This window comes from Tachypleus tridentatus, chromosome 10 (genome assembly GCF_004210375.1).
Source record: "Tachypleus tridentatus isolate NWPU-2018 chromosome 10, ASM421037v1, whole genome shotgun sequence".
Taxonomy (NCBI): Eukaryota; Metazoa; Arthropoda; class Merostomata; order Xiphosura; family Limulidae; genus Tachypleus; species Tachypleus tridentatus.
The window spans coordinates 106,805,485-106,826,554 of NC_134834.1; the positions used below are offsets into that span (position 1 = coordinate 106,805,485).

Consider the following 21,070-nt stretch of genomic DNA (forward strand, 5'->3'; position numbering starts at 1 on the left):
GGCTAATCAAAATGATTCTCTGAGGCCAGTTTTGTAAAAGGAGCTAGAAAAAAATGGGTAACTTCTTACCGGTTGTTCCTGAGTTGTATGCAAAAGCTGCCTCAGACACCCCCTTCCCTGAGGGAAACCCTTAATCTGCATATAATTCTCTATCTCACAAAGGATCATGTCATGGACTGCTTCTACTGAAAATGACCCCTTCCCTGGCTGTTGTCAAACACCAGATAGCAGAGATGTAAGAGAATAGATCTGGCTGACTTCTATAGTAAAAACATTAACTCAGGAATTCATAATCCATCTGTAAGCTTGTTTGTTTTTATTTAGTTATTTGTAAATAAAAATGAAAAAGTAACCATGGAAACATCAACCATATTGAAAATCATTTTGTAAGTAATGAATAAACACAGCACTCCTGTTGACAGAAACCTGTGCCAAATGCTTTGTCAAGAAAAAGTAATTGCATTATCTGAATAAGGTGCTTATTAGATAGAGGCCTCCCAGTGGCACAGTTGTATGTCTGTGGACTTACACCCTAAAAACTGGGTTTCGATACCCATGGTGGGCAGAGCACAGATAGCCCATTGTGTAGCTTTGTGCTTAATTCTAAACAAACAAACTTAGATAGAGAGCACATTGAAGTTGGGAAGAAGTTTGCAAATTAGAATTTGCTTGAGGCTTTCTGAGTGGGGCATAGAAAACTGAAGCAAGCATTTTCAATGCTTAAATGGGCAAAGAATAGAAACCCTGGAGATCAAGAAATTTCTATGTTGTCAATGGAGGTAAGTGTTACTGGAAATACATTTTCAGTTTAGGAAACCTTTAATCTGCTCTCCAGGACAAGCACAGAATTCTATAGTTATTTATTGGTAGTTTGTGCTTTGACAGATGTAATTCTACAAGTGATTTATCATTACTCAATAAAAAGAAAGCTCTCACCACTATCAAGAGTCATCATAAAGATTTGTATCTTTTGCCAAATTGAGGAACAGTGTGTGCAGTATGAATTGTAATGTTGTACTAGTTCCAAGAATCTTCACAAGCAAGATTTGTGGCTAGAAATATGAAATGCAAAATGAAAACATTTTTCTGATTAATGAACTTTTGAATAAAATTAGTCAAATATTAAAGAAAACTAAAGATGTAATTAATCTAATGGATAAAACAAGTGTTTATCAAATTGAATGTGAATGTATATACTTTAGTCATATTAAAAGAATTAAAATAAATTAGCATAAGAGAAATTACAAAAATAACAAAAATGCATTAATTGAACATTGCAATTAATTGAATCATATCATTTGGTCCAGTTGAATTGTAGGATGGATAGAAATATCAGAGAATCTGTAAGAATAATGAAATACACAAAAATAATTATCTTAAGGTTGAAGGGTTGGTAAGTCAGAAAGTACAGAAATGGCATGAATAATGGTTTTAATATGTATTGTTTTCACTAATTTTGATTTTACTCTCCTGAATATGATGTGATTGTAGGTGGAAACATGTATAGTATTTATTTTGACATCATTGATGGTCTCAGAATGAAGTTTTAAACTGTGTAACTAAAACATTAATTGTTTGACTGTTTTAATTATTTATAAAGTGTAGTTTTTATGTAGTAGAGTGGAACTTCTTAGAGCTGATAATTTCTTTGAAAATGTTTTCTTAGTAAATCACAAAGCTAGTCGACCACCTAGCATGGAATTTTGTTTGGTTTTTATGATGCTGATATATTTTTCTTTTTCTGATTGATGGTGTAACTTTCTGATGTGCATGTTGTTTTTTTCCCGGCACTTCCACATTGTTTGTAGACAGTGACAGTGAAACAGAGAATGAACAATCAAAGAAGGGTGAGAAGCATACATTTATCTCAAAGAAACAAATATTTAGTGTATTTTTATTTGTCTAATCTTTCAATAGGCTTAAGAAGTAAATACCAGCTTTTAAGTTAAAGGAAATTTTTTAAAAAAGTAGATATTCATGTAACCTTTCTCTTAGAATATACAGTTGTATTAGAATGTAGAAAATTGCTCAAAATGCTAACATATTTTTATATTGGGATAGTGTAGAATTTTATAAAGAATAAGAGTTAAAGGGTATCTTTCAGAAATAGTTGGTTAGGCCTTTATTTAGTACGTAATGTCCTGTGAGCACTGAATTGAAGAACTTAGTGTAAGATTGTGCTAAAGTAAGCTAATGATTGTTGGAACTTTAATGGACTGACATTGATATATGCTTTCCAACTTTGACCAAGACTTAATTCCTTATGTTATGTAATGTATAACTACAAAAATTTTTTCAGCATTTTTTTTATATGTTTACAGTTATTTTCAACAGTATTTATATAACATTCCACTTTAGAACTGTTGGTTCTGCTCTCTAATACTGCTTGTTTTATATCTTCCTTTGTATAAAGTATTTCAATCTGATTCAATTCTGTTGTTTTAATAATACTAACAAAACTTGTGTAAATATTTTGGAGAAAAATTTGAATCTAAATATTTTACTTATTGTATTATAAGCTATTAATACTGTTTTAAGATATTTGCTTTCATCTCTTTTTAAACAACACTGTACATCACATTGCCTAGGTAGTGACATGTTCAAATAAAACAAAATGTAATTTTTACTATTTAAAACAACTAATTATTACAAGTTCAAATTAAGTAAAGGTTACAATGTTTGATTTCAACCAATTTTCCAGTTTAATCACTAGAAGATAATACAGGTAGCTTTAATTTGGTAATGTAACTTTGTGTTTCTGTAAATACTAACAACAGTGGTGATGTCAGAAGCTTGTTATCTCATTTCTGTTATACCATTTTTTGTTGGTAAACACACAGTAATTGTGTATTTTTAAAACTTCTATTTAAGTGAGGTACATTTTACAATATGGGTGATATTGTTATAGAGAGAGTACTGTTAAACTTAGAATTTGTTTATTGTTGGATAAAAAGATTATAATATTTATGGTTACAACATTTCAACAGGTTTACATGGCATCATCAGATGCAACAATGATGTAACCATGAATATTATACTGTGTTTGTCCAAAAATAAAAAAAACTTTTAAATTATATTTAACATTGTTCTTTCTCTTACTCTTTAGAGTTCTGTTAACATTCAGGCTGAAAGTTGTTGTTGGATTTGTTTTAATTATGATTCATTGTATCTTGGTTTAATATTTTCAATGTATATTTCTGCTCAGTTTGCTTGTATTTTATGTTGCTTGTAGAATACAAGTTAACACATTTTTCCCTTTTCTTCTTCACCTGCAGTAGTTACTGACAACTTCTTTGGTAAGCATGCTTCTTTAGCTTTTAAATAGTAAACACTATTAACTCCAAAATATCTCTCAGCTACTAAAAGTCATGTTCTGTTGATAACAAGTTTGACAATTACAGTTAAAACAAAATTACAATGTTAATTGTTAAGCCTATTTAAAAAAAAAACAAAAATGTTTTAATCCTAGTGATACAGTTAGTTAGATTTATGAAATTATTTTTATATGATTGTAGTAAATTATTTTTATTGTTTATATTTTTCTTATTCATGAATGTTGAAAAAAAAATCCTTAAAATAGGAAAGATGCTGTACACTTTTCATTCATAGAAGTTTTGTTGAACACAAAATATTTAAAAAAATGATAAACTTTGAACCTGCTTTAAAATAGGTTCAATGTTATATTATGTTTCTGATAAAGTAGTTTTTAAACCTACTTCAGAATAGGGTTGATATTTTGTTATGCTCCTAATAAAGTAGTTTATAAACCTGCTTTAAAATAAGTTCAATGTTATGTTATGTTCCTGATAATGTAGTTTTTAAACCTGCTTTAAAATAGGTTCAATGCTATGTTATGTTTCCCAATAATGTGGTTTTGTTTTTCAGGTCGTTCTTGTTTTCTTTCAGCTCTAGAGGTTCTGTTTTAGGTTGTTGTTATCCTAAATATCTAATTTTTTATAAGTGTCATGTGTAATGGAATTACTTGTTTAAAATAAGTTCAATGTTATGCTCTGTTCCTGATAATGTAGTTTTTAAACTTGCTTTAAAATAGGTTCAATGCTATGTTATGTTTCCCAATAATGTAGTTTTGTTTTTCAGGTAGTTCTTGTTTTCTTTCAGCTCTAGAGGTTCTGTTTTAGGTTATTGTTATCCTAAATATCTAATTTTTTATAAGTGTCATGTGTAATGGAATTATTCTACTAGTTTGAATATTGCATGTTTATACTTGTAAGCACTTCATATGGCTACTACGTGATGAGAAGATGATATGGACTGAATTCATGTCAAATGGACATTAAAACAAGTTTATTAGTATTTATAGTATAAAGTAATTTCACTTGCTTGAATTTATCTGAAAATTGCAAACCTTAGAGAAATTGTGCAGAAAATACAGATTTTCCAACATGTTTTCCATTCTTCTTGTGTAAGCAACATAAAAACATCCTTGATATGTGAGACAACTTTTTATATGTATTATATAAGCATCAGAAATTTTAAACTGTATAAAGAAAGGCAAATTTTGGAACATAAGTATACAGTAATACTTTGCAAGGTCAGGAAATATCAATCAGAAAGGAAAAATATATATAAAAATATAACTAAATGTTTATCAATGCAGAGACAAAGTACTCTTGTAGCATTACACACACTTTAGTGTCCACTGTCGATTTCATGTTGGAATAACGTGTATAGAAGATGAACATCAAGAAGAGTAATGCAGATACATTAATTTAAAGCTTCTAATGTCGAGTCATACAGTCTCTGATAAATACTCATTTCATTATATATTTTAAAGGGATATAAACCCCACCTCATTCTAACATTCCTTTTAGAAGGATATGAAACCTAATTGTAATGTATACAAGATTTTGTACCACCCCTTGAAATAAGTGTGACCTTGCTGTAAAAGGACATAATACTTTATTGAGGTATAAATCCTTCAACAGCTAGTTCAAAATATCTGATTTAAGTGAACCAAACCAAATTGTATTAAATATTATAAGCAATAATTAAGAAAGTGTACAAATTCAACACGAAGACATTAAATAGTTTCCAGAATCAAATGAAATACATGAAGCTCAGAAACATCTGGACTATCAACTTGAATAAAATTACAGTTCAAAATGATTCAAGTAAAATAAAACACAGAGGTACGTGTTTTCATATAACAATAAAATGCAGAGGTACGTGTTTTCATACAACAATTAAACACAGAGTACGTGTTTTCATACAACAATTAAACACGGGTACATGTTTTCTTACAACAATTAAACACAGGTATGTGTTTTCATACAACAATTAAACACGTGTACGTGTTTTCATACAACAATAAAGCACAGAGGTACGTGTTTTCGTACAACAATAAAACAGATGTACATGTTTTCGTACAACAATTAAACACAGATGTACGTGTTTTCGTACAACAATTAAACACGGGTACATGTTTTCATACAACAATTAAACACGGGTACGTGTTTTTATACAACAATAAAACATGGGTACGTTTTTTCGTACAACAATAAAACACAGAGGTACGTTTTTTCGTACAACAATTAAACACGAGTACGTGTTTTCATACAACAATAAAACACAGAGGTACGTGTTTTCATACAACAATAAAACACAGGTACGTGTTTTCATACAACAATAAAACACAGAAGTACGTGTTTTCATACAACAATAAAACACAGAAGTACATGTTTTCATACAACAATAAATAAAATGTTGAAAGGAAAAAAACAGTATAGAAATAAAAATGGATAAATAATAAAAACTTAAAGACTGATAAAACCACATACAAAAATTTAAAACATTATTCACTTGAAATCTGAAAATATAGATTTATTATACAGTAACTGAAGAATTACAACATAAATGGAATAAAATCATGATTTTTAAAGGAAATTGTATAGAGAATTAGAATTAAATATAAACTTAATACACCACAAAACTTGAAATCTCAAAGTAAATGAAACTAAATATAAAACCAGTTGACACATCTAAATGAAAACTTTTACTAATTTCTTTTGTATGGTGTTTTAATAAACACCCTTTATCAAGCAGAAAAGACCATGTTAAAGTATAATTAAGCTATAAATAATCATTAATTTAAACGTGTCAATTTATTATTTATTATCATTTATTCAAGTTTTCCTTTTCACATCTTGCAGAATAACACTTATTCATAAATCCAGATGAAAGTGTATAAAGAAACCTTAAGTTAATAAATTCTCAATGTAGAACAGAATTACGCTACATAAAAGAAAGTTTGAGTACTTAATAACAAAAGGTACAGAAGTGCATGTAAAAGGCATCACTATCTGCATTGTTTATTTAGAGAGGTGGCAGAAAACTATTGAAATTCTTCTGTGTAGAATTTTTTGAGATATCTCTAGCCTCATCATGCTCCTGTTCCACATTGTTATTGGCCACCAGATCTTTTTCTGCATCATTGATCTAGGAATTACCAATGAACCACAACTTAGGCTACTCTGCAGCCTTGTTTTGACTGTGTTATTCTCACTATCTTGCTTTCTAACTCCTCCAAAATGATATTTGGTGAGGGTAGAACTTTTGAGTGTTTGATATGAGGTGGTGTGACATTCCTAAGCAATACAGTCATGGGAAAGCATCTCTATGATTAGGAATCTTGTCTTCTTAATCCTCTTCAGATTTGATTATTTCCCTTCACTACCTTAACTTGCAGACAAGTAATACTACCACCTTCTCAACCTCAGGTGTTCTGAGTGTTTACGGGAAGCTTATGTCCTATACAAGTCAGGAGGAGAATGCTACAATGTATAAGGAAATGTCTTCTCTTCTGTAGTAACCTCAGCCAGTGAATGCTGTTTCAGTATGTCATCTGTCTGCCTTACCAATGGAGAAGACTTTTAATTGCCATAAATATCTCTAGAATGACAGTGAGACTCTGACTGCTCCTTCCATTAGCATTGTGACTTTTTATAGCCAATTTATCCATCAATTTATCTCACCACTGTTTGTTGCCCTTGCTAACTAACATGTGGTTAATGCATTCCATCAAGAAAGCCATCATCATCTGTCTCCTGTGTGCAGCAAGAAACAACACCATTAGAAGTGTAACTTCAACAGATAGTGTTTTTTCAAGCCATCTTTTAGTCATCGTTGGCTAGTGAAAGCTCTTTTGTCCAAGAGAAGGTTCCTCCTAGTCCTTGGTGCATTCTCTGATCATGTTTCACCTCATCCTCTCTTTCCCATTGTGGTCTTGGAAAATGTCCTTACTTGATGGTCAGAGCTTATCAACTTTACAGATTGAGCACATCCAAAAATCTTTGTTCACATCATCAGAATGTAAAATAACTCAAAGTATGGTATTCACTGATTCAAACTGTGGTATTCACTGACTCAAACTGTTAGATTTAGTGATTTCCAACACAAAAGTATCCAGTATCTCAAGCTCCAGGATTGACCAATAGAGAATAAACTTAACATGAAGATATCATTAACACCGAGAGAGAGTACCAAGCTCATGAAATAATCTATTCTTATCTCTAAGTACATACTAAGAAAAGTATATTTAATTAACTATACTGATTTACTTTCTATCTGATAAAGCAGCTGTTTTAGTAAACATTATATTAATTGTTACTTACCATATATAAAACAACCATGAAACATTTTTCTACAGAGCTTAGTATTTTTCCTTGTGAAGTGTCATATGTCTTTTAATTCACATATTTTTGCTTCTGTATTTTTGTGCTGTTTTGTGTATGGGGTTTTTTCATCGAGTTTTATTAAAATGTTCTTGAAATCATCTTCAGGTATGGGAAAAGAAGTGGAAAACCTGATCATGGAAAACAATGAATTATTAGCTACAAAGTAAGAAGACTCTTTAAACATTCAGTTTAGTTTTATGGCTTTAATTTTTGTATTAAAAATTATCAGTTGTAATATTAAATTTAGCTGAGCCAACATGATATGAACATTACATACAGATTTTTACAACTTGTTCTTTAACAATGAATAATGTGGAACATACATCACAGAAAGTTGTTTTTAATGGATTATTTCAATGTACATAAAAGTTTAAAAACATAAATTTTCTATCTTATACATCAGCATCATTTTTTTTAATCTTTCATTATTATGGGCCTTAATACTTTTGGTATATGTATAAGAACATAATGTTATGTAACTGAAGATAAAGTTGAATAATTAAAGCACTGTAACATATCAAACATTTAGAGACAAGAAATGTTTCTAATGAAACATTTTTCATATATTGCAAACAACGAATGCCAATCATGCAGTTTGAAACAACAATGAAAAGAGTTAAAAAGTGGACTCCATTCTTAAACTGAAGAAAAAATGAAATACAGAGCATGAAATCAGAAATTACCTGATGAACGTTACCGGAGACAAGATTGTAATCAATTAGTAACTTGCTTTGAATAATGATAACATAAAACTGTGAAACCAGGGTCAAACTCTTGTGGATGTGTTGTTGAATTTCATTAAGTGTATATTGAACTATTTGGGGTAATCAGATTCCAGTTGCTTAAAAACTTTATAATTCTAAATATTTCATTGATGAAAAGTCATATTCTTTTCAAAATGCTAACTTAAAATTGCTTTTGCAGTATAAAAATACATGTAATTAAAACTTACATGACATTATAACTCCTCAGTGGCTCTTTCGTGCACTAACTTTTCTCCATCATGGTCTATACTTTCTGGTAAAGTGCATCTGTATGAAACATCACAAAAAATAAGTTGTTGTAGACACGTGTGGTAATTTATTTAGTTATCTGAACTCCATTAGACACCGGTGGGACAGCAATAGGTCTTTGGATCTACAATGCTAAAATCAGGGGTGTGATTTTCCTCTGTGGACACAAAAAATAACTTGCGGCTTTGCTATAACAAAACACATTGAATTCCATTAAGGTAATTATTCCTGGCTTAAATTTACTGCAGCTGTACTTTCACATTTGACATTATACACAGGACATTTTTAATGATACCTTATTTGGAAACTGATATGTCCTTTTATTATATATTAATTTTTTTTCCCTAACACTGTTTGTTTTGAATTTTTTGAAGAAAAAATTTTTCATTGGGCCTGCATTGTGTTGGTTGCAGTCAGAATCATCTGTGCATTACAAAACACACTGAAAGTTACTTCACTTGACAGGAATGATCTTGTTTTACAAGTACAAAATGACATGGAAGTTCACCTTCTGGTGCTATAACTAAATTTACTTCAAAAATATTTAACTGGTAGAAATGTGAGAGTAAGTAGTGAACATTCCTGATAAAGATTGAAATATCTAATTTCTTAAAATTATACTTGGGATAATGATGTTTTCTTATATTCTGTGGAAAATAAACTTTTTTTATTTTTGCCTCATAGAAATGCTTTGAACATTGTGAAGGATGACCTCATTGCAAAAGTCGATGAATTGACCGGGTAAGTAAAGCTACAGTCTAAATATTTTAATAATTTTAATTCATCATTTAGTGACATTATAATATTTTATTAAGTAAATTATATTAGGGTTATTGTTTTATATGTTAATATATTTAAAGTCTTGTAAATGGCGTGAAAGAGTATTTTCTCTATTAATTTTAGTGTTTGTAATTTCAAACTCTTGGAATATCAGACATCTCTGAGAATTACTGACTGATTAAAAGAATATAAATAACTTAATAGCTCAGCACACTTTTAGCAAATTAAAAAATTCAAATCCAAATGAGGCTTGGTTTTTGTCTCAGTGTAATTTAAAAGGAAATGAATACATGATATTATTCATAATTGAAAGAAATGGTAAATTTTCACAAATATTTAATGTCTGCTAAGCACTTCTTGTATTTAAATCTGACATGAATTCTGAAATAAACTTGCTTATGTAGTCTAACACTATTGTTTAGATCAACCTGGTTTGTAACTGAAAACCCTTGACTTAATCCATGCTTGTGTAACTATATACCAATCATTTGTGGGCTAATTTTGAAACAAAGATAATCAAAAGTGTACATACATATGTATTAAAATGGCACAGTAGTAGTATTTACAAAATAACAGTGATGTGTTAAATCACAAGAATTTTCTCACCATCTTCAAGCTGAAGGAAGTAGTAATGTGCTTCTTCAGAAAACACTCAACTTACATCTACCTATTTGTGAAAAGGTTTGTTTAAACAAGCATTGAAATTTTAAGGTTTACTGATTTGACATACAGTGGCTGTTTATGGCACTTGCTGGGAATACAGCATAAAACTTAATCAGCAAATGCTATCAAATAATAGAGAACAAGAAATTCTGAAAGAGGAGGTGAAATCCCTTGATTCCGTAAAAGAAAGACTCATGCAGAGGATCACTGAATTAGAAGAGGAATTAAAGAAAGCTAAGGAAGAAGTTGAGAAGAACAAATCTGATGATGAGGTAAAAACTTGTATTGTCTTAATATGAGGTTACACCAATTATTATCTGAATGTGAGATAAAAACTTGCATTATTTTAGTTATGAGGTAATACATTTATGTTGCCTAATCATGAGTTAAAAATTTGCATTACTTTAAAGTGAGTTATTGTGTTGTTGAAGTATGAGGTAAAAATATGTGTTGTCTAAGTACAAGGTAAAAGCTGGTGATGTATATCCTTAAGTTTAACAATATTCAAAACCATAGTTTTTAGTTACTTTGATTGTCTTGAGTAAAGTTGAAAAAAAAATTGCCCTTGTATTGATATTCATTATGCCAAATAAATTAATATTTGAAGATTATTTGGTACACTTGGATTAGTGTTTACAACTTACTGTCTAAACAGCCAGTTTGATATAAATCTGGAGAATATTTTAGTAATATTAGGGCTAATGTTAGTGGAATAAACTTTTAGTAATATTAGGGTTAATGTTAGTGGAATACACTTTTTTGTAATATTAGGGTTAATGTTAGTGGAATACACTTTTAGTAATATTGCAGTTAATGTTAGTGGAACAGCTTTAATTCCTCTTGGTATTTGTCTTGCTAAATTACCAATTTTTAATGTTATTAAGGAAGATTTGTTAGCACTGAAATAGCTCAGTAAAATAACAGTATAGTTGTTACTGATAAAGGACATAGTTTAGTTATTATAGATAAAATGTTATATTTAAATGAAGTTAATAGTATCTTCAGTAATTCAACTAAATTGGAAGATTTGATCAAAACCTTATACTGACACTAGAGAAATTTATAAGATATACTTCTTGCATTGGGCACAGTACTCTGGAATTATACTAACCAATAGTTATTGTAGGGTTTGTTTTAGTTTTCCCAAATGTGTGAAGGATGTTCATTGAGTCTGATAGTTTTGAATATTGGAATATTTATATTCACATTCTGACAAAGGTTTTAGTTGGTATCTGAAGAAGTATGCTACTAATGAATATACTGTGATTTGCTTTCAGTTTTGTGGTAAGATTTATTGTGCTAATCTATATTTATATATAAAACACAAAAATATGTGTGTCTGTCTGTTTGCTCATTATCTAACTACTAGGTCACTGAGCCAATCCCAGTTACACTTTGTGGGATAATACTTTTGAACAAAGGACATGGTAATGAGAGACTCACAACTTTATACCCCCCTGTGACAGTTTTGTCTGTACACAGGCTCTGCTACAAAATAATGACTTGAAACCAACCATTACTCTTACAAAAATAAAAGTATTTATACTTTGTCTATAGGATCAAACTAAACCAAGTTATATTAGTATCATTTAAAAAATAAAATCTTTATTTACTTCAATACTTGCTGAACAGTCTTTTACACTGTCTAAAGGAAAAACTAGAAGACAGTCCTGTAACATAACACTTTATCACCCAGAAAAAATATTGCTAAGATAAAACTATTTTCACATACAGAGACTAGTTTTACAAACAAAATAATGGGTTAAGGATGGGATCTATATCTTCCCTTATATGTAGTGACCTCTACATGTCCATACTAGAAGAAGAATTGTTTGGAAACAAATTCATACACACCAAGAAATCTGTTTAATATACATAAATAATATCTTTGGCATATGACCACATGGGAAATATACACTGCTCAATTTTATTGACTTGTTAAGTACATTAAGACTCAATGTCATAATTTTCACACCTGAGGTATAAAGTAATAGTTGCCTTTCTTTTTTAGATCTAAATGTGAAAAGAAATAAATAAAGTTATCACCAGTGTGTACAAAAAATCACATTCCATCACCATACCACCATATATAAGATCTAACCACCATCTATTACAAAAATTATCCTCTTACTTTACCTGCAAAGAAGACTTGTATATTGAAGTGAACTACCTAAAGAACATAACACTACCTGGAAGTTTCAACCCCAATATCATAGATAGAGCTTGTATTAAACTTTAAACCAGTGAAAAATATTATGGTAATTCTAACCTTTCACCTGTCAACAAAATAAAATGCAACAAGTTTGTTTCATTCCCTTTTGTGCCAGAAATTGCTGATGAAATTACTAGTCTTTTTATTAAATTGAGCATTGAAGGCTCACATAAAATTTAACATCTTACTACTTAACCCAAGAAAATCCATGTTAAAAAAACAAAAACAGGCATATACAGTATCTCATGTGAATATGGAAAGACTTGTTTAGGAGAAACATCAAATCCCTTAGCAATAAGATGTAAAGAACACTAAGGTCACGTATGTAGAGGTGATTTCTAGTTATCTACCTTAACATATCATTAATATGAAACAGGTCACAAAATGCTTTCTTCTACACTAACCTAAAACTAAGAAGAAAAAATGAAACACTAAATTGTGATAATGGCTCCAACAACATCAGCTCTATCAGGCAAGGTCTGTTTACCTTTCATACACTTCATGAGAACTGACCTCTATCTATATTCTGTCACCACTTCCATCACATTTAATCTCTACTGTCTTTATAATGATATATAAACTTTGAATGGCGTGGTTCTCATCATACCTGAAGAAGACAGACCAGTGTTCTGTCAAAACATGGTGTGTTCAACTATCAATAAAACTTTTCCTTATTTTGATCATGAATCATTGTTTGCCTAGCTATTATTATCATGTAGAGAGCTTATTTTAGTTAACTGTAGTTGAGACTAAACCACGTTCATCAGGTAGAGAGCTCACATCAGGTTTACTATAATTTGGACTGAACCATATTCATCATGTAGCTGGAATACCCAACTCTCATTCATCTTGTTTTATGTTTTTCATCCTCTGGGTCTGAGTATAGATATTCTCAGCCAGAATTGGGCAGATCTTCATGTATTTTGCCTGATTCGTCTCTTGTCCAGTGTTCTTACACTGATTTGTTCCTCCTCCTGTTGAGTTCTTCTGGTGGGGGCATATTGGTCAGGTAGGATTTGATGTCCATTTCTTCAATGTCTTCTGCTTCCTCTCTGATTACCTCTCTTAACTCAGTTTTGGTCGGGCATTATTTATCCTGAAATCACCATTCTCTGGCTTTACACCTGGCTTTTATGTGATCTAATGCACAACATCACAGATTGACCCTCTCAGGTGGCATCTTCATTAACATGGTCCATTTCGTATTCTTCATTGAATGTTTATCAATGGCAATGGTTTACTTATCGTAAATTATCTCTCAAAGATGGTTTGAATCCTTCTTGTCCTATTGTGTTGCCTGTGTCTTGATTGCTGATACAATTGTTCAATAGAGGTTTGGCATCTTCATCCATTTTGTTGTATAATGTGGCTTTAGCTGCTGCTTTTTGTTTTTTTGGAAGACAGGGTTTTTGAGTCTCCAGTTTTGCCATTGCTTCTAAATTCTTTTCTGGGTTATCTGTCCTCATTGTTCTCTCCAGATTCCTAATTGAAGTATCTCAGTAGTTCTCTGTCCTTGTCTAGTGCACCCTTAGCACCTGTGGGTCATGTTTTTTATATCACCTTTTGATTAAGACTTATTTTCTTCTGTTGTTGCTAGCAAACATCAATGTTTGTATGTATTTGTGATTCATGCTCACAAGATCCTTTGCCATTCTACTTATGTTCTATTGTATTCTGATAGGTCCTTTTTTCCCAAAAGATCAGGAGCTTCTGAAGGGGATAAGGCTTTCTCTCTTATTCTTATGAATTCTTGGATCTGCACTGTCTTTAGTGCCAGACTTTGGCTCTTAAATGTTATGTTGTGCACACTGAAGGGTTTTATGGGTTCACACTGCTGTTTATTTATTTATTGAAACCTTAAGGTGTCATATGACTTATCCCTGGCCATTTTGACCATTTAGGTTCATCAGTTGGTGTGTGTTGCATACTCTGAGTTTTCACTGGAAGAATGGAGACTTCTTTGTGTCTCATCTCATTAGTTTTGCCATTTTTCAATGTCCTTGACAGCTCTGGTTGCATTGCCTGTTGAAGGAGATTGTACAAGCTGGTATGTGGACCATGCCTATACTTTTATATCTCTTTATTTATATGATTTGCAGTTTCCTCCTTGGAAAGTTTTAGGCTACTCTTGTGGTTATTCTTCATTTCTTTGGTGTTTATTTCTTGTTCAAGGTTCCTCTCATTCTCTTCATTTTGATCACATTCTTTGGTGGATGAGCAGAGAAGATAAAAGGAAAATGTTAACTTTATAGCGAGTCATGTTCATCTGCCTTGTTTTGGTTTATTGTAGGTGGTTATACAGTTTAAAGAAAAAGTTCCATAATTTTGTTGTTTTTCAATAAAATTCTGAAAATCATAAATGTTATGAAATTCAACATTATTCATCTTTTAAACAAAAGTGTGTAATTCATATGCTTCTGAACTATAAAATATACACTTTCAATTTGTTAGTTTCAGTTGTATTGAACATTTTGATATACTTATGCTTGGAAGAGATGTAGTAAAAAGTGTAGCGTTATTCTTCATATAGTATCATTGTGTGTAGAAATAATTGCAGTATTTGGTTAATGGTTTATGTAAGCTAATCAGAAACCTCATATTGTACATGTACAGCCTTGAACTTGTGATTAACTTTTGTTATAAGTTGAGTTTTATTGTTATAACATATACACATGGAGAAAAGGTATTATTTTTATTGCTTTAATTGTGAAGTTAATCAGTTAATAGTTATTATTGAAGTTATAAATGCACACAGAAAAGTTGCCTTTTATTTCAACATAAGTGAAACTTATTGTTCACAAGGTTTTATCTTGTAATGTTTCTTGAGTTTTATGGAATCTTTGGCAAAAACCATCAGATTGACATGAGGGAGAAACAAATTGGTATTTTTATATCTCGAAAGTTTTAATTTTAAAATAGCATCAAATAATGTTTGCATTTTAAATTACTAAACAGAAACAGTATTGATATTAAGTTTTTACATTTAATTTTAGGACGATGTGCCTTTGGCACAAAGGAAGCGTTTCACCCGAGTCGAGATGGCTAGAGTACTCATGGAACGCAACCAATACAAGGAGAGACTGATGGAACTACAAGAGGCTGTTAGGTGGACAGAAATGATCAGGGCATCACGGAGTGAACCAGCTGAGAGCAACAGAAAAAACAAGTCTTCTATTTGGAAGTTGTGAGAATTACAATCAAGCATTTTTACTAAAATAAGTTTTAATTGTGAAAATAGAGAAAGTGTTAGTTTTTAGTGGTGATATTTTAACCATACTAATTCTGCATCTGGTGGTAGATTGATTTTTAAAGGTTTGTTGCTTTTGACATTATTAATTGATAGAATTCAAGGAGTTTTATATAATTGTGTCAATTATCTCTTTTATCCTCTTTTGCACTGCTTTTTGTCATGTTACTCAATGCAGTTTTCCCTTTCTCTAACCTTAACTGACTGGTTCTAGTTTTAGTATAGCTGTTACTAATGACCACAGCAAACTCACCTCATGATCTGGGTAGAGAACCATCTATCCATTAATTCCATGTTTTAATGTTTTCTTTTTTTTCCCCAAATGTTGCTACACCCTTACTCTCCAGCAAGAGTCGGGAAACTCAGAAGTATTCTTACTACAACTTATTTCCTCCTTCTTCTTGTCAAGACATTTCTGTCATGTAAGAATTGATAGTTTTATATTTACATGGGTTTCTTTTGTGTTTGACCTACCTCGTTTTTGACCTCTCTAATTGTATTAACTTTTCACAGTTATCTTTTGCCTGAACAGCTGATATTTCATACTTGTAACAAAAATGTAGTACATCATTGTTAAATAATATATTTCCATATGTTATGTGTAATTTGTTGGTTAAATTTGTAGGACATATTTAAAACTTTATTCAGTTTATTATTATGTAGCTGTTTATAAGCAAACATTCCTCTCATCTTACTCCATTTACAAAATTTTTAAGATTACCATTTTTGCTCGATATTGTTTGATAGCTGTTAATATGGAATTTTACAGATTTGGTAATTTGTTCAATGCATCAGAGAAGCCTCAAAGAAAACATAACCCTTACGTAAATGTTCGTTATAATGCCCCCACTTCTCATGCGACTCCAGCACTTGATGCTATGAGGAAAAAAAGATTGGGTGACCGTCACAAGGGTCTGGATTTCCTGGAGAGTGATTTGTATGTATTTTGAATAAGTTTGGTTTCTTGCAAGTCAGTGATGTAAATTTTCACACAAATGTTTCTTTTATGATTTCATTTGTTATCATAAATTTTATGAATAACTTTGTCAATGGATTTGTCATTTATTATCTGTCTATAATCCACACAGTTTTGAACAACTGTTAACAGAGAAATTACTTGTCACTTACTTGTAGATTTATATATATATATGTCTTCTACAGTATAATTTCCCAAAAAAACATATTAGTAGGACTTTCTTAATCAGTACATCAACATGACTATAAATCAAATTATTGAATGGAACACAAAGTAAACCATCTATGTCAGAGAGACATTGTGCACAATAAAAATTTGTTAACCTTCTTCATCAATACTGTTTTGATGGAGAAGGCTGAAATGGGTTTCCTTTTCACTCATATTAAGATGTCATAATCTTAACATTTAGTTTAGACATTTAACTCTAGGGTAGGGTTGGGAGTCTGAACTAAAGAGTTCATTTGTGAAATTGTATTCTTATATATTTACTATTGACATAAATGTGTTAAAAAAAGATGAAACTTCAGCTGGAAGTCTTAAATAACCTGTTGTGTTGGTCATATTATCAGCAAAACTGTAAAGACAAGTATATTCAGGGAATATCTAACAGCTCAGAAAATAAAATGTTAACACAAATAGAATATTTTAAACTGCTAATTTAGTGTTCATTTTGGAAACATTTACATTTGTAAATTTATTGAAAAAAACAAAAAACAAAACTCTTGCTAAAAGCAAATTGTTATGTGTGATTCTAATATACTGTCTCTAGTAGTATAGGTGGGTTATTGTTGGTGTAGTAATTATCTGATTTTAGTATTGTACTGTAACTATTAGTGTAGGTGGATTACTGTCAGTATAGTTAGTATGTGATTTTAGTATCATACTATAACTATTAATGTGAGTGGGTTGCTGTTGGTACAGTTAGTATGTGGTTTAGGTAATGTGTTGTAACTGTTGGTGTAGGTAAGTTGTTGTCAGTATAGTTTAGCATCATCTTGTAATTATTAGTGTAGGTGAGTTGATATTGGTATAGTTTGTACATGTTTTTAATATTGTGTTTTAACTATTAGTGTAAGTGAGTTGCTGTTGGGTTAGTTAGACTCTGAGTTTAGCATCACTTGGGCAGATATGTAGAACACAGTTAAAAATTGTTGGTTTATATGTACAAGCATGAAATTTGGCATAAATGTAGACCATGGCCTAGGGAATATTTTTAGAGATGGAACTATCAATGAAAAATGCCTATGTTACTTTTGGTGGCCATTTTAAAAAAATGGCTAACAAAAAGTCATGATGACAATGAAAATGTTTCAGTTAAATGTTGTTATACATAAACATGTTATTCAAAAACATGGTATTCTTGTAATTAGCATAGAAACATGAAACAAAATATATTTAAAACTTTGATAAAACAAACGGTGAGTCACCAAAATATACATTATACTATACAATTCACTTTAACTTCCATTGATTTATGTTTGGTTAGGCTAACATATTGTTATTTTTAGGGAAAATATTTAAAAGTTGTATTAGAAGAGGGAAAAAGTAACAGCTATAAATATTAATAAAATGTATAAGGAATTTTAAAAATAGTGATTATCGAATGATGAAATGAAGTTTTTGTGTATCTCATGTGATGTATCCACGACAGTACGGTGAATAGTTGTAACTAGTACTGTTCGAAATATTTATGTTACACCAATATAATAACAGTATGTTGTGCACAATATGTCATGTTTGAACACTGAAATCAGTCAACCTACATACTGAAGTACAGGTCGAAAATATGTAATTTTTTTTCTGACCAACAAATGAATTTCACAAATAATTCCCATGTGCAGTGGGAAAATAAAATAAAACTTTATATTTAATGTACTTTGTATAGAAATTGGACATGATGTGTCTGTAAACCTAAAACTTGAATAATGTTGGTCTTATCAGCACAAATTAAAAAATGTATTGTTTTCTGTCAACCTTCTGATGATTTGCTTGTACTTGAGTTGTGTAAATCTATTTACACAATGTATTGTTTTTTGTACTAATAGTGTAGTACTAGTGTTATTCATCTCATGTCTCATGCATATTAGTCCACCTCCTGTAAGTGGATCATTTTGCCTGAAATCAACACTGCATTAAGAGAGTTAATCGCTACAGTTGCAAGAAAGGTTGCAGAGGTCACTGCAACTACAAGAAAGTAGCATTTAAAATGCACTGCATTGTGTCATCTTTGTGGCAGACAAGATTGTGACTGTAAATTGCACAACATCATAGTTAATGGCTGTGTTTATGTTAACTTACAATTTCATGTTTTGCTGACTCAGCACATTTTATCAACATTTTGGATATATATATATATATATATTGTGTTTATTTTAAGTGAAAGAATATCATATTTTAAAATGATATATCTGTGTATGGTAACATGTAACTGATATATCTGTGTATGGTAACATGTAACTGATATATCTGTGTATGGTAACATGTAACTGATATATCTGTGTATGGTAACATGTAACTGATATATTTGTGTATGGTAACATGTAACTGATATATCTGTGTATGGTAACATGTAACTGATATATCTGTGTATGGTAACATGTAACTGATATATCTGTGTATGGTAACATGTAACTGAATTTAGCTGTAAATAATGCAAATATTTCAATATAAGGAATTTTGGCAGCCATTTCTTAAAATTGCCAACAAGGGTAACATAAGTCATTTTCACTGAGGGCTCTATTTCAGAAAATATTCTCTGGCAATGGTCTACAGGTATATCAAATTTCATACTTGTGTGTGTGTAACTCCTCAATTCTTGCATGTATCCAGTAGATTAGGTGAGTTACAGTAGGTTTAAATAGTATGTGGTTTTAGTGTCATAGTATATTCAGTAGAATATGTGGTGTGTTGTCAAGTTAATTAGCTTGTAACTTCAATATTATAATATATATAGTAGTTTAGTTAGTGTGTGTGTTTTAGCATCATACTGTATTTAGTAAATTAAAACAATTGCTATTTGTTTAGCTAATATGATTACATTGATGTTTGTAAATTTTTATGAAAATTTAAATGATATTTTAAACTTCTTGTATCTTAACTCATTCATTGTAATGTTTTTATTTTGTTAAGAAAAATCTTTTAGAAGAGACAAATACTTTCTTTCATTCTTAAAAACACATTTTTAATGTGTGTACTTTTATGGATGACTTAGACAAAATATTCATGATGAATTGAAATAGGTTTGACCTGATGATAAAAGACAGTAGGTGCTCGAAACATGGTCTTACTATGTGAGCTGCATCTGTAGATAAGCTCTTCAATACTTTTTCTCTCCAAGAGTTACTTTCAGTTAGGCATTTGATGCCCATATTATCTTTGTTTGTTTAATGAATTATATTTCAGTATTAAGCTTACGTCAGACACAACTGTTCTGTAACTGTAAAATTAAACTAAATACTTATGTTTAGTACTATTATGGTTATATTATTTTTGTATGTTTTCTATTAAATTCAACCAATATTAGAAGATGTGAGAAGCTACAACAGCAGCGAGCAAAAGAAAGGAGAGAACAGTACAAGCAAGTAAGAGCACATGTACAGAAAGATGATGGAAGAATGCAAGCATATGGATGGAGCTTACCTACCAAAACTATTGTTCCTGGGTCTAAAAATCAAATAGGCAGTAGCAGTAGTGATACTTCCAAGTCCAATTCTTCTCATGTCCCAGTTCCTGTGCCAATATATTGTCGTCCTCTCCTGGAGAAAGATCCTGGAATGAAGGTTTGTAACATGACAAGACACTAATAAAGTTGTAAAAAAGACAAGCACAACTTAACATAAGTAAAGTAAACCTTGGTTATATCAAAATACTTTATTTCAAGAAAGAACAATTGAATTTTTTGTTACATATTATAGTGTTCATTATTTTTAATTTAGCTGCTATATTGTAAGTTTAGAACTTGCTTATAGCGTGTTATTTTTCCTTTAACAAAACACATTATTCCAGCTGTTTCAGTCTACTCTGCTGTGTAATGGGCACCAGCAGGAAGTTGGGAGTTAACCTGAAATGAACTGGCATCTTTTCCAGGGGGATTGTGTTACTATCCTCATCTGACTGCCTTTGAAATGAAGCTGGAAATCAGCAGTAGCCTATATCTGTCAGGCATAGGATGGATTTGACTTGACTTGTACAGGGTGTTCGGAAAGTCACTGTGCACTTATATACTTATTAACAGACATGTTTCAATATAGAATACAGGAGGTAAATATGAATGACAATTATAAACAATGTTGAAAGTGACTCCCTTTGGCATCAATACAGGCCTAGATCCTTCTTATTTTGTTTCTAAACACTGCTATCAGTTGCTGGCTTGAAATACACTGAATGTTATCACTGCTTTCAAAACTGCACAGTGACTTTCCAAAACCCTGTATAAGAAATGCAGTACAATGTTGTACTTTTTGTGCATGTGTGACAAAATAGATT

General features: G+C 30.8%; 1 protein-coding gene across 16 annotated transcripts in view; it reads left to right on the forward strand.

The window, feature by feature from the left end:
• The window catches only part of LOC143230047 (C-Jun-amino-terminal kinase-interacting protein 4-like), a 100,640-nt gene that overhangs the window by 40,835 nt on the left and 38,735 nt on the right, over positions 1-21,070 (forward strand). For 4 of the 16 annotated variants that reach the window (XM_076463011.1, XM_076463014.1, XM_076463026.1 and 1 more), the window contains 9 exons: positions 1,809-1,847; positions 3,276-3,296; positions 7,800-7,857; positions 9,392-9,448; positions 10,287-10,422; positions 15,356-15,546; positions 15,957-16,031; positions 16,379-16,546; positions 20,109-20,364. In XM_076463011.1, the coding sequence (XP_076319126.1) occupies positions 1,809-1,847; positions 3,276-3,296; positions 7,800-7,857; positions 9,392-9,448; positions 10,287-10,422; positions 15,356-15,546; positions 15,957-16,031; positions 16,379-16,546; positions 20,109-20,364 (1,001 nt within the window). The remainder of the gene's footprint in view (positions 1-1,808; positions 1,848-3,275; positions 3,297-7,799; positions 7,858-9,391; positions 9,449-10,286; positions 10,423-15,355; positions 15,547-15,956; positions 16,032-16,378; positions 16,547-20,108; positions 20,365-21,070) is intronic. The other 12 variants (XM_076463018.1, XM_076463022.1, XM_076463013.1 and 9 more) reach the window with 8 other exon arrangements.